Below are 12,956 nucleotides of genomic sequence, written 5' to 3' on the forward strand. Positions count from 1 at the left end.
GAAGTTACGCATTGTGATATCTAAAAAAAATACAATTTGTTGTTTCTGCATTTTTTTTGCCTGGGAACTGCTCTTTTACCATATCCTGTCTTACATAGAAAACATTCACCTCCACCTTTTTCCACATTAGACACAAAAATCTTCTCCACAGGCTGGGATTATGATTGCTTTTGATTGTAGACACAGTTCTGTGAGGACAACAAGTGCGCTTGGATCCTTGTAAACTGTAGTTCAGCATCTGTGTGGACAAGTCTCACAAACTTCTGCATGAAGTGCTGTGTTTAACCTATGATGACAAAATGTACCTCACTCAGACCCAGTTGGACCTTGGAAGTAGAACACACCACAACTCTTATATCACTTAATATATAACACAAAACATGATGCAATTGCTGATACATGAGTACTCTAAATTTCATATATGCAAACAATGCTTTTGTAATTTCATATAACTGACTGAGATAGATACTGTACTATTTACTCTTTGATTCTTTTCTATGTTTTTTGTATGAATTGCAGTGAAGACGCCTGGCATCAGAGTTACTCTACGCTACCATATGTTGTGCTGTTCTTCATTTAAACTTTATTAGAAAAATGTTTAAAACTTGGCTTGCATTAAAAATAACAAAACTGTTTATATCACACAATCTCTGGATCATTAAAAGTCTTACTTTTTGATCTGATTCAATTTCCTCCTTTGCCATTTCTGAAGCTTTGTGGTTTCATAATGTGTCACTGAAACAATGTGTTTCAGATTGCCTCTGACTCAAGTATTCATTACATATAAAAAGCAAAGGAGAGTGTAAAGATAACAGACTCCAACTGATATCAGACTGACCAAGAAAATGATGTACTGCATGTAATCCGTGTTGTAGGAACTCGAATAGCAGAAGACTGATAGCAATCACTGAAATAATAAATGACTGTTATTATGAGTCCTCACACGTATGCAAGTGTTCAGTTAAAGCAATAAATAATCAAACAAAACGAAATACATTCAGCTGTATAGTTATATTTCTTTAATATAGGATGTTTTCTGCTTCTGGGAATACAAGGATTCATATGAAGTCCTTCAAGCTTCAATCCTTGGATCATTTCTGCTTTTAATTTATGTTACCATTAGGCCATCTATTTAACATCTTCAAAGGCATCTCCTATCATTGCTATGCTGATGACACACAGCTATACTTTTCTGTCAAGGCTAACAATCTCAGCAGCCTCTCCTACCTCAGCTTTACTGTCACTAAAGACTGAGTGTCTTCAGCTGTGACAAAGCCGAGGTTCTTGTGTTCAGCTTCTCTTATGTGGTCAGTCATTATACTAGCCTCCTCACCAGCAATATCGAATAAGCATCTAAGAATCTTGGTATTATTTTTAACCAGCATCTCCAAGCTCATCCAGTCTTGTTTCTTTAAACTAAGAAACATCACAAAAAAGTACATGCTTTAATGTTCTCCCAACTCATTTACTGTCACTGACTCTTCACTTTTGTTAGGCTGCTAACAAAAACAAGCCAGTGGTCACATCACCTCTACTCTTACTTGTCTTCAATGGCTTCCAGCTGAAATTAGAAATAATTTTAAAATTGTATTAATAACATAAATCCACATGGCCAAGCTCCTGCACAGATAGCAGACATCATGAGAATTTATTCCAGCAGACAACCTCTTCATTCTTCTAAGCTAGAGGGGTCCACACTTTTGAAGTTGTCGTACCAAAACTTTGTAACAGCCTGCGTCAGCCTGAATCAGCAGTTTGTTTTAAACAGCTGCTGAAGACTCATTTTATAGCTTAGCTTTTCTGTAATCTTTAATCCCTTACTTCTGGCTGTAGAGTGTGTATGACTGAATGTAAGAACGTACGTTTGACTGTGTGTCTGTCAGCTGGGGCAAGTGAACTTATGTTTAATGTATAGTTTTATCCAAACTGTAAGGCACAGTTTTTGGGGGTTATTTTTAAAGCTATACAAATAAAGCTATTATTATTATTATTATTATAACATATGAACTGGAAACTGTTGAATTTGAGAAAACGTTTAGAAAAAAAAATACACAATGAGAGAAAGAGTGGGATGAAGCCTGCATGAGATTTTGGAAATGTTTTTTTTCCTTGGTTTTAAAAAGACATTCTGCATTTGCAAAAGCAACAGAATACCAGATGTATAAACACATTATAACTCAAAAACAAAGTGATGTGTCTTTCAGTAGATGTTCGTGTGCAAATCTGTGTTAAGTAACTGTAATAATATAATGGTAGGTTGCCATGTCCCCTACCCAGTGTTTTTTTCCCCAAGTTGAGCGTGGGAGCACGGAAGGGTTGCGGTTGTGACCGAGTCTGTCTGAAAACAACACGCTTGTTAAAGTAAGACAAGGGGGGGAGGTTTTATGCGTGTGTTTGCACTACCAAATGACAAAAAGCACATGCACTTCACATCTCAAAACATAATCAAACCCTGCATAAACTGGCATCCAGGGACCTGACACCAAAACCGAAGCCATTAACAGAATGGCTTCTGGTGTGGAAAGAGAATGACTGCCAAAGCAGAGCAAAATGAGGAGGTGGCACCTAGGACGTCAGAAATAACCAAAGTCACCAAAATAACTCACTTTCATGCTGTTCTAATTATCTAATGTGTGATTTTTACTATTTCAGGGCACAAAATTGGTTTTTATATTTTGAGAAACTTGTTAAACAGATGGGTACATAAAAGTCAAATGTCAAACTCATAAGCACCCAGTTTGTCATGGAATGTACCAAAGTGAGTCACGGCAACATGTCAGACTGAACCAGGCTAACATGCCAAAAACGGCCTTAAACCAACGCAGCAAACTGTTTCAGTTTGCACGGGAAAATCACCAATTTCTTAAAAACTGATGTGTCACAAACTGAGATGCATCACTGTGGAAAAAGAGACTTTTTCTTGAAGCTTCCTTGACAGTTTGCTGCTCATTCTGCACACAAGTGCAAGTCAGACTGGGACTTCCAAAAGCAATGGTGGGGAAAAAAAACTGTAGTTGCAAGGGAACAGGTGACTGACCACATTTTAAATGAGTTATAGTTTCTGTATAGGACTTGGATGGAGTTATAATACTGATAATCACTCAACATAATCTCAAATGCAGCTTCTGACCTTTTCATGATCTGGATCTCCAGACACCATCTCTCCTTGTTTCTGTCACTCAGCTCTTGCCGACATTGCTTTATAGCAATCTGCTCCTCTGTGTCCTGAAAACAGACAGACACAAAGTCAGACTTCCATCATTTCAGAGGACATTACACTGAAAAGCTGTTTTCACACATGAACTTTAGCCTTTTATTTGTCTACACAATATCCAATAGAGGTTCTCAATTCATTTGAGATGTTAAACAATCTCTGCAGTGCCTCAACATTCGCTAACCTGGCAGTAACCTTGCCAAAAGACAGTATTTCCCATAATAGCAATGAGGCTGACTCAGATAGTTTCCTGCTTTGTGCTGCAAGTCAGAGACAGCAACTGCAGACAATGTCTCAACCTGATTCTCCTGAAATGTTCAGAGTTCATATGTCGGGCACAAAAAGCTTAAGGAAAAGAAAAAAAAGAAAGGGCGGTTAGGACAGAAAAGAAGGAAAGAGAAAAGAGTAACAAAAGCAAAATAAATTATAAATACAACAGGATAATACATTAAACCTACAAAGTCTGAACCATTAAACCTGAAACTAAAGTCCAACTAGAGTGTTTATTGAACCTAACAAATTTAAAAAATACATTTAATATCAAGTTGGATACATGAGTTTTAATTCATATAATTTATATCCACTTGTATTATTTACTCCATCCAGCTTTTCTTGCAATTGATATAATAATATGATGCTGTTGGGATTAGATTTAAAAAATAAAAATCACAATAATGATGTAGGAGCCTCAAAAACTCATGTATCAAATATAATACACATGGCATTACAGAGTTAAAGTGGACATACAAATAAAAGACAGAAAAAAGCTTCATCTGAAGTGTGAATCATGCAAAGCTGCTCTAGTGGAAATGAGCGTAACGATCCTTTGTGCGATCTTCAATGTTAATTATATATTTTACCATGACTACTTTGTATTCAAGAAACAGAGTGGTCAGACATTCCTACTTTATGATAAACAGAAAAAAAATGAGGGGAAATGGGGTAAAAGAATCACAAATTGGTCATAGGTATGGATGCCCACCGTCAGCTGGGCCTAGCCTGCCTGTGAGCCTGGTTGGATAACCAGTTAAACAATAGATGGATGGACTGGACTAAAACAATGGAAAAATACACAACTATCATTACAACTTTGCAAACCACAGAGCAGACACTATATTAAATCACTTCCCTAAAAATGATGAGAAACAACTTCTTCCTACCTGTTTCTCATGAAGGCGTTTCACTTCCCATATGAGCTATTATTAGCCAACAGTATTGTCGCCAATGCAGGAAGACATAACCTTTCCTGCAGAAGAAGTTGAATCATCACAACGGCAGTGCCACGAGAGTCCTCAATCATTCTCCCTCCTAAAGGTCAATTTGCAGTGGCACCGATGATTAGCACTGTGATTACAATGCTAAACTTCTTTTTTTGAATGCTTCACTGATTATTGTAAACAGCAATGGAAGTAAATCATACAAATACGTTTATGGAAGACACACGCACTGGCCCCTCTGTTAGATACTCCTGTTCAGCACCTTATTTATGCAAATATCCAGTAAGCCAATTACATGGCAGCACCCTAATGTATTTAGGTATGTAGACGTGGTCAAGGTGAACTTCTGAAGTTCAAATGGAGCATCAGAATGAGAAAGAAAGGCGATTTAAGTGACTTTGTCGTGACTTATTTGTCATGGGAAAGTCTGAGTATTTCAGGAAGTGCTGATCTACTTGAATTTTCCCACTTTCCAGAGAACAAGAACAAATATCCAGTGAGCAGCAGTTTTCTGGTCAAAATTCTTAGTTAATGTGATGTTGAGGAGACAGAACAGGGCTCTAGACTAACTTTTTGCCATGGTTTAACTGGTGTTTCAACCGCATTGCTTAACACAGCAGTTTTACATATGCACTTTTTTGGAGGGGGGGGGATTGCTGTCCATACAGACAATACTGATTTGTAAATGTTTAACTAACAATCTTGTGCTTAAAGTGCTTTGGCACTCTTTGGCAATATTGTAGACAATGTTAAACCTGCACTTTCAAACGTACACATGGACTACACGAATATCTGGACCACGACCAATCAGAGAGGGCCCGCCCCTGACTATTTTTGATTGGTTTAGACCACAATAGAGGCATAATGTGTGTCTTCTGTTGACCACACGGAGACTTTCAGAGTTGCGGAGTATTTCTTTTTCTTTTGTTAGTCGAACAGTTGGTCGCACCGGTGCGACCTAAGATTTTTTTTTAGTCGCACCATTGAAAAATTTGGCCGCATTTGCGACCATATTGGTTACACTCTAGAGCCCTACAGAAATAACTAGTCATCATAGACAAGATATGCAGAAGAGCATCTCTAAAAGCAGCACATCACAGCCTCCACATCACCTTTCAGATGAGACGGAATGGAACGTGGATCGTGGATGTGCAGCCAAAAAAATCTGCAGGAACTGCATGATGCCATCATGTCAACACAGACTAAAAAGAGGAATGTTTCCGGCACCTTGTTGAATCTATGCCGCGAAGAGATAAAACATTTCTGAAGGCAAAATTGGGTCCAAGCCAGAGCTAGCAAGGTGCAACTGATAAAGAGGCCAATGAGTGTATATTATTAAATACACATTTTGCAAAATACAGGTGCAGCTTCAGGAAAACAATTATAAAAGCCTGAATTACAGCCACCAACAGAGAATTGGACAGCTCTTTATTTAATGAATGAGAAGTGCTGAAATCTTTCATAATGAAACCACAACAGAAATGATTTTAACTCTCCTTTGTGGATTGTAGTCACATGAAAAACTGAAGGGGAAATGGGGTAAAAGAATCACAAATTGGCCATAGGTATGGATGCCCACTGTCAGCTGGTGCTAGCCTGCCTGTGAGCCTGGTTGGATAACCAGTTAAACAATAGATGGATGGACTGGACTAAAACAATGGAAAAATACACAACTATCATTACACCTTTGCAAACCACAGAGCAGACACTATATTAAATCACTTCCTGGCTCAAAGCCAGCTTTAAAAATGCAACGATATTAAATGTGAGTCATACAACAGCACAGCTAAAGTACAATTTTAAAGATAGGAAAAGGAAGAGCCACTAATCGGGTGTTGTCAGGTTCCCAGAGTGCCCTCTTGTTCAGTGATGTAACTTTCAAATGGTTTCATCCCGTGACTTAGAGTGACATCATTACAATAGACACTATTTCACATGGGCTGAGTGCACAAAGAAGAGCTTCCTGGAGTGAACAAAACCCATGAAGGTGAAATCCCAAATGCTCTTTTGTTCAGTTCAAAGACCTTCATTCTTTTCATCAGACCCATATTTTATAAATAACACTTTCTGAGCTTCCATTAGTCATAATCTTTCTCCAGGTTGTCCTTAGCACATGTCAGTCTGGCTTGAAGATGACAAATTGAGTTTGTCGCGGTCTACAGCCTCACAGTCAATTCCTGTGCAGTGTTCTACTGATTATCTTCTTCCAGACGATAATTCCTGAGCTGGCGAAGTCATTCAGGAGTGTCTTCACAGTTGTTCTGGGGTCTTTGGAGACATCTCTCACTCAGTTTCTTTCCAGAATTGTTGAAACCTTATACTTCCAACCTCTGTCAGGCTTGTTCTGAACTGTTTGGTCTCGTTAAATTTTGGGAAAATACTTCTAACTCCAGTTATTTAAACTTGGGAACGCTGTGATAGCTTTGTGTATCTATCTCCTGCTTTGTGAGCATCACCAATTCTTATGATGATGACTGATTACATTTGTTTTTGGCAGGATGCTTTCCAAAGTGACAGCTTAAACCCGTGCTGACGTTTTGATATTGTGTGTAAATTGAACATTACAAAGTTAAAGCACCACAGTGCACAACGCTGGTTTGTGCTATGGCTTGCTAAAACATTTTTCAGGGTGGTAATCATGACCATAATAAATTAGTTTTTTTATGAAATAATAGTTCTTGTGTTCAAATAGAAATAAATTATGATTTCTAAAGAAAACTAGCAAGTTTAGAAAATCCCTTACTCTTTTAAAAAGTAAAAAGCTTTGAATTTCATAGGGGACCTAATATTTTTATCCTCAAGAGTTCTGTAGTATCAAAATAATCCAGTGAGAGTTGTTTATACATTCTTTCACGCAATTCCACGAGTGTGATCTTAGTGAAATACAAACAGACATTAGCTAAAAGATGAGTTTAATTTGTACCCTACAGCTAATCCACCTCCACGGTCATTATACTGTTTACATGAGCTTTCGCTGTAGGAGGAACAAGGAAGCTTTGCCTCAGCAGGTTGAGGAAGTTTTCCTCATCTTAAATCTTTACTAAACACAAAGAGGGAAACACACAAGTGAACTTTCATTTCTGATTCCATTTTAAAATGACTATTTCCCTCTAAACAAAACCTTAACTTTAAAATTTGATCAGCAGAGGTAAGAGCCGATGGCTTCCCAGAAACTTCAGCAGGACATGTATAATTATCTTGTCAGTGTAATAGTTTGTTATTCAAACATCCTCTTTCCTGTCTATTATGTCCTAAAATATAAGATTCTCAAAGATGTAACAGTATGCTAGAAGTATGTGGAGTGAATACCTTGTTTTGCCATCTTGTGACATTTCCAAAGCCCCCGGTGCCGAGCCGCTCCTTCAGCTCCCAGGGCCCACAGCTCTGCGGCTGCTGCAGGGGGACTCGATTCATGACCTCCTCACCTACACCTAAAACAACAAAATAGTGGATCCGTCATGACCCATTACTAAGGCTAAAATGTTACGTTTGGCCTGAAAAATGTCATGGGAGTATGCATTTGTCTGAGCACGCAACCAGTACTCAAGCAAATAATTAACTGCTTCGTCTCGAACAAATGCCTAAAAAAAGCCTTGTTTGAAGCTTCTCAGCTCTGAGACCTACAGTGTTTTCTGGTTTGTACAGGAACCTTTTATATTTATACCTTTATACCTTTTAAAACTGATAATAGGTGCATTGTTTAAGTGAAACATGCAAACACATATAGAGATACAAAATAACATAACAGTTTGTACAATTCTGACAAGCTTGAAAGTATCTCGACCGATGGCTTCCTATCTTGTGTTTTTCTACCCAGATCTGCCTTTCCAGCATTAGCAGTGTTTGGGAGTACTGAAAAAAATGAAGCCATAGACAATTAGATTCTTTCCAGATGGTACAGTGTGATGGATCAAAGTCTGACAGTACTTGTCTGTGTTCATAATTCCATTAAATGCAGCCCAGAACCATGACTGACTCTCCACCGTGCTTTATAGATGGCTGTAGACACTCTATATGATGACTGGAACCAGAATTTTCAGATCTGGTTCATCACTCCATTGGAGCTGTTGCCACTGACTTTCAGTTCAGTTCTTGTGTTGGCATACCTCAGCCTTTTCTCCCCATTTCCCTTCCTTAAGAATAGCCACGCTTCCACTGAGACCATTTCTGATGAGGGTTCAGTGAACAGTAGATGGATCAACTGAAGGTCAGAATGCATCTCGCAGCTTCTGTGTCAGGTCTTTGCTGGAATATTACCCATTTCTAAAAACACGAGTTTTAGTCGTGCCACTTCATCTTTTGTCTTCCACTTGTCCAGTTTCCTCAAACGCACTGCACACTATGCCAGAATATGCCAACCTTTTGACTGATAGGTGTTTGGGAATCACTCAGTTGATGCAAAAACATTATATAAACATTTTATCTCCATCATTTATGCCCTTGTTTTTGTTTTGTTTTGTTTGTAAATTCATCTAAAGGAATGGGAACAAATGTGTTTTTGCAAAAGACCTTTAGCGTCTGAATATACTATTTTAAGCTAGTTCTTTGCTATGTTATATGTAAACAAAACACTGGCTCATTTTTGGGTTAGGTGCCTTTTTGAATGATTCATAGGTCACTGTTAAGTGGCTTAACAAACCAAACATTCCCCTGAAAATGATCAGGTACAAGGACTAGACTAAAAATGAGAGAAAAAGCAGCGAATGTCCAAAGAGTAAGAGTAAAATGTCCAAGAGTAAAACATTAATTTGGTAAAATGAGTAACTTGCCTATTGGTCAGGGACAGTAAGAAAAGAAATGCTGTGTTTGTCCTGTAGGTGATAACATATGTATACAGAAACAGAAACAACAGTGTTGGTGGCTTCTAAACAGCAAAAAAGTAACAAAAAGCTGTATGAATTCCCATAAGCTAATTAACCTATTATAAAAAATGAAAAACAAAATCTCATTGGGAACTTGTTGTATTATCAGTATTGTTATAAATGTGACTGCAGGGGTCTGATGGATGAAATAAAAGCTCTCCAAACTGTGAAACTACATAAACACTGAGTTTATGTTTTACAGCAGCTGCAATAAAACAGACAAAACATACATACAAACATTCCTATAGGCGAGTCTAGCTTATTAAAAAAAAGCCCGCTACGTGTATATAAAGAAAACTAACTGTCATATAGTCGCAGACTATTAAGAGGCCCATTAAACACTACAGGGGCGCTACATGCTTGAAGGGTTTCGTTTTAAGCTTCATAGACTGACTTACAGTAAATATACCGCCGACCTTTTACTCATTATAAGAATATTATTCACCGACACACAAAAATGTACTTTCCTTTTGTACTTCTCTGTTCATATAAAATGAGCTGGAACTAGTCTTCGTGTTTTATTTTCAAGGAGAAAAGCGTCAACATTTCAACTCCCGAGTCCTACCTTAGACTCCACACGCAGCGTTCACGCGTTTTCACGCCTTTTTTGTGTTTGAACGGCAGGTTTACTGTGTGTATCCGAGCTTTCAATCAGTAAAACTTTAATAAAAACTACTGCAGCAAATTTTGGCGACACAACAAATCTCCAAACACTCAACTTCCTGATACTGATATTTCCTGTTAACCTGACGAAGAAACAGCCCCGCCCACTTGTAGGGAAAGTCCTCGGATTATGTCCTGCTGGTAGGTTTATGCACTTTTCAACCACACATTATGAGTTTGATCACCATTAAACGGAAATTTTCTTTAATTCCCCAAAATTAAATTAAGAAACTCATAAGTGTAAACTCATAATTGTAGAAAGTCACTTAATTTAGAAACAAATACTACATTAATCCAAAAAACCCTTATTACATTTTTTAAAAATTGATTATTTTAGTTTAAAAGTTAGTTTAAATGTTTAAGTGAAGAATTATCGTAACCCCTAAATCATATTATGTCATGTACATTAATAATTTGGCGTCATTTGTGTCTTTCTACATAAGCAATGTGGCATCCAAACAGCCGTACACATAAAGGTCACTTTAGTGTCTCTCTTTAACTAGAAAAATGAAACACGGGGTCATCGAGAAAGAATGTGACCTAGCTAATCTTTCTGAGAAATAATCTTGCGGATCAAACGCTTTCAAAAACAATGGCCATCTTTTTTTGTGGGCGATGCCATCCCAGCTGTCATAATTCAAGAAATAAGTACACCTGGATCTGTCTGGGCTATCACATTCACACCTGCGCTCAATTTAGAATCTCCAATTAACTTAACTCTGTGCATGTCTTTGGAGTGCGGGAGAAACCCACGCTGACACAAGAAAAACAACCTGGTTTCAAATACAGGACATTCTTGTTATGAGGCAGTAAACACTGAACCACTGCATGAATGTATATATGATATCACTGCTAAGGGTGCAGCACCATTACTGTAGAATCAAACTTCCCAAACTGCTTGACTCACCCCTCTCATCTGCATCATGACCTGACAGCTCATATTAACCTACTGAAAGTCTCCTTCTTGGCTGCCCCTCTTTAGTTTCATTGGTTTCTTTTCTGTCTGGATCGTGCCCTTGTAGATCTTTAATCAAATCAGATGCTCAGATTCTGTGAGGCAAATAAATGACAAAAAAAGTAATATTTATACATAAAGCGCCTTTTATAGACATAAAGCGACAAAACAAGAACTAAGAATAATTACAACAAAATAATTAATAGCAATGCAGGGCCGGTTTAATCACAGGACAAAACAGAATGTATAGATCATTTAAAAACAGCTAATATCAATAAGACTACAGGTTTTACTATTTTTGGGGTGATCCAGTTGGGGCAGGCCTACTATTGCAAAGTTGGATATTTTTAGATCAGTTAAAATCAGCTTGTTGACGTCTGTTAAAGTGTTCATCTCAGTGTTTCACATGTTCTGACTTTGCAACATCATTGTTGATATAACGGGTGTTATATTTGGAGAAGATGCACTTCAGAGTTTCCAGAGTATACCAATGATGTTTTTTTCTGTTTAATCACCTGTTGTTTTTGCATGGAGTAATGTGAAAACTTCTGCTGCTGTAGCCCATCTGCTTCCAGAATGGACATGCTGTCTGTTCAGAGATGCTCTTCGGCATAGCTTGGCTATAACAAGTTGTTATATGAGTTACAGTTGCCTTCCTTTCAGCTTGAAGCAATCTGTCCATTCTCCTCTGACTTCTGTCATCAGTGAGACATAACACTAACATCAGACAATTAAATTTAAACTTACACCTAGTTACCTCAGGGACACAGCTGCGTCCCATACAAGAAGATAGATAGAAGTCTTCTAAGGCAAGTCTGTCTTGGCTTAGAAACAGCTGTATCCTCAGCTTGTTAAAATTATTCCTTGTCTATTGAACTACAAACACTGGAAAGTCAGAGAAAATTGAGGTACATGGTTAATATTTACAAAAAACATGGTAAGTGAAAAATTTAATATCTAGTTAACAGTAAGTAAGTTTTGATGTGTTCAAAGTTACATTTTGTATTCTTTAATGTAATAACATTTGTAACCATTAGTTAAAAGTAAAATTTTGTAACTGAAGGTTTCTATCAGCACAGAGTGCCTCAGAATATTTTAAAAAGCAAATAATCTGATCAAAATTAGGTAAACTATCTTGTTCCCACTGGTAGAGCTCATGAATGCACAAAATGTTTGCCCACCGGATTATGTTAAAGCTGTTTACCTTGTTATGTTTTGTTTGCTTCAGCCATAAAAACAAAATAAAAAACTGCTGGAATATTTCTATATTACAGTTTTTATTTCGTTTTTTTTAAAAAAAACTTGTACTAAAACACGTCTAAGTTTTGCACAGTCGTCTTTTTCACTCTATCTCAGGTTTGCTGCCAAGGAAAATCAGTAACTGTGAACTGTGTCCGAGAAACCTTCTCGTATTCATTTTATGTGACACTCGATACCCTGATTGTGGATTTGCAGCATCCGAGCTCCAGGAATTATAAAAACATCTACCCACACATTAAGACAGCAAACTAAAATGTTTAAAACAGTGGTTTGTGCAGATGCTACAATTACTCTGCATGATTTACAAATACCTTACCATTTATGGCACAATGTAAATAAGGACAAACAAAATAAGAAAAAAGGTACGTATTTTTTTTCATTACTTAACACAAAAGAGGAAGAATGCCTTAATTGGTCAGTTTCATAAGAATTTCAAGGAGATAAGAGTCTTGTGTTGTAACATGACCTGATGTAACTTATTCCTCTGTAGTAGATTGTGTTCTTGTAATGCGTGTCTTTGTTTGTAATTTTCCTTAATGAGACTTGAGAGCTAATTGTAATCCAACACAGATGAAGACAAAGTGGGACAGACGCCAAACTAACTTCCCCCCCTAAGCCATTACACCCCAAATTGTTGTATTTTCAGCAATTTAATGTAGATTTAACAGCCAATAAAAACAATAAACATGGATTATTCCAAGAAAATAAAAACCTTAAGTGTTCTTAAAACGACATGGAGCTACTTTTCAGGCTAAATGATTGATTTCCTGAGGAAGGGATGGGTT

General features: G+C 37.4%; 1 protein-coding gene across 1 annotated transcript in view; it reads right to left on the minus strand.

The window, feature by feature from the left end:
* The window catches only part of ikbkb (inhibitor of nuclear factor kappa B kinase subunit beta), a 37,049-nt gene extending 27,022 nt beyond the window's left edge, over positions 1-10,027 (minus strand). Inside the window, exons 1-3 of the mRNA XM_085295009.1 lie at positions 9,859-10,027; positions 7,741-7,862; positions 3,131-3,225 (exon numbers count right to left, since the gene is read on the minus strand). Coding sequence (XP_085151135.1) covers positions 3,131-3,225; positions 7,741-7,845 — 200 coding nt within the window. The 5' untranslated portion in view covers positions 7,846-7,862; positions 9,859-10,027. The remainder of the gene's footprint in view (positions 1-3,130; positions 3,226-7,740; positions 7,863-9,858) is intronic.
* Between the last annotated feature and the right edge of the window lie 2,929 nt (positions 10,028-12,956).

This window comes from Mchenga conophoros, linkage group LG12 (genome assembly GCF_057382185.1).
Source record: "Mchenga conophoros isolate Kocher_MC1m ecotype Shallow Benthic linkage group LG12, M_conophoros_male_GT1.1, whole genome shotgun sequence".
Taxonomy (NCBI): Eukaryota; Metazoa; Chordata; class Actinopteri; order Cichliformes; family Cichlidae; genus Mchenga; species Mchenga conophoros.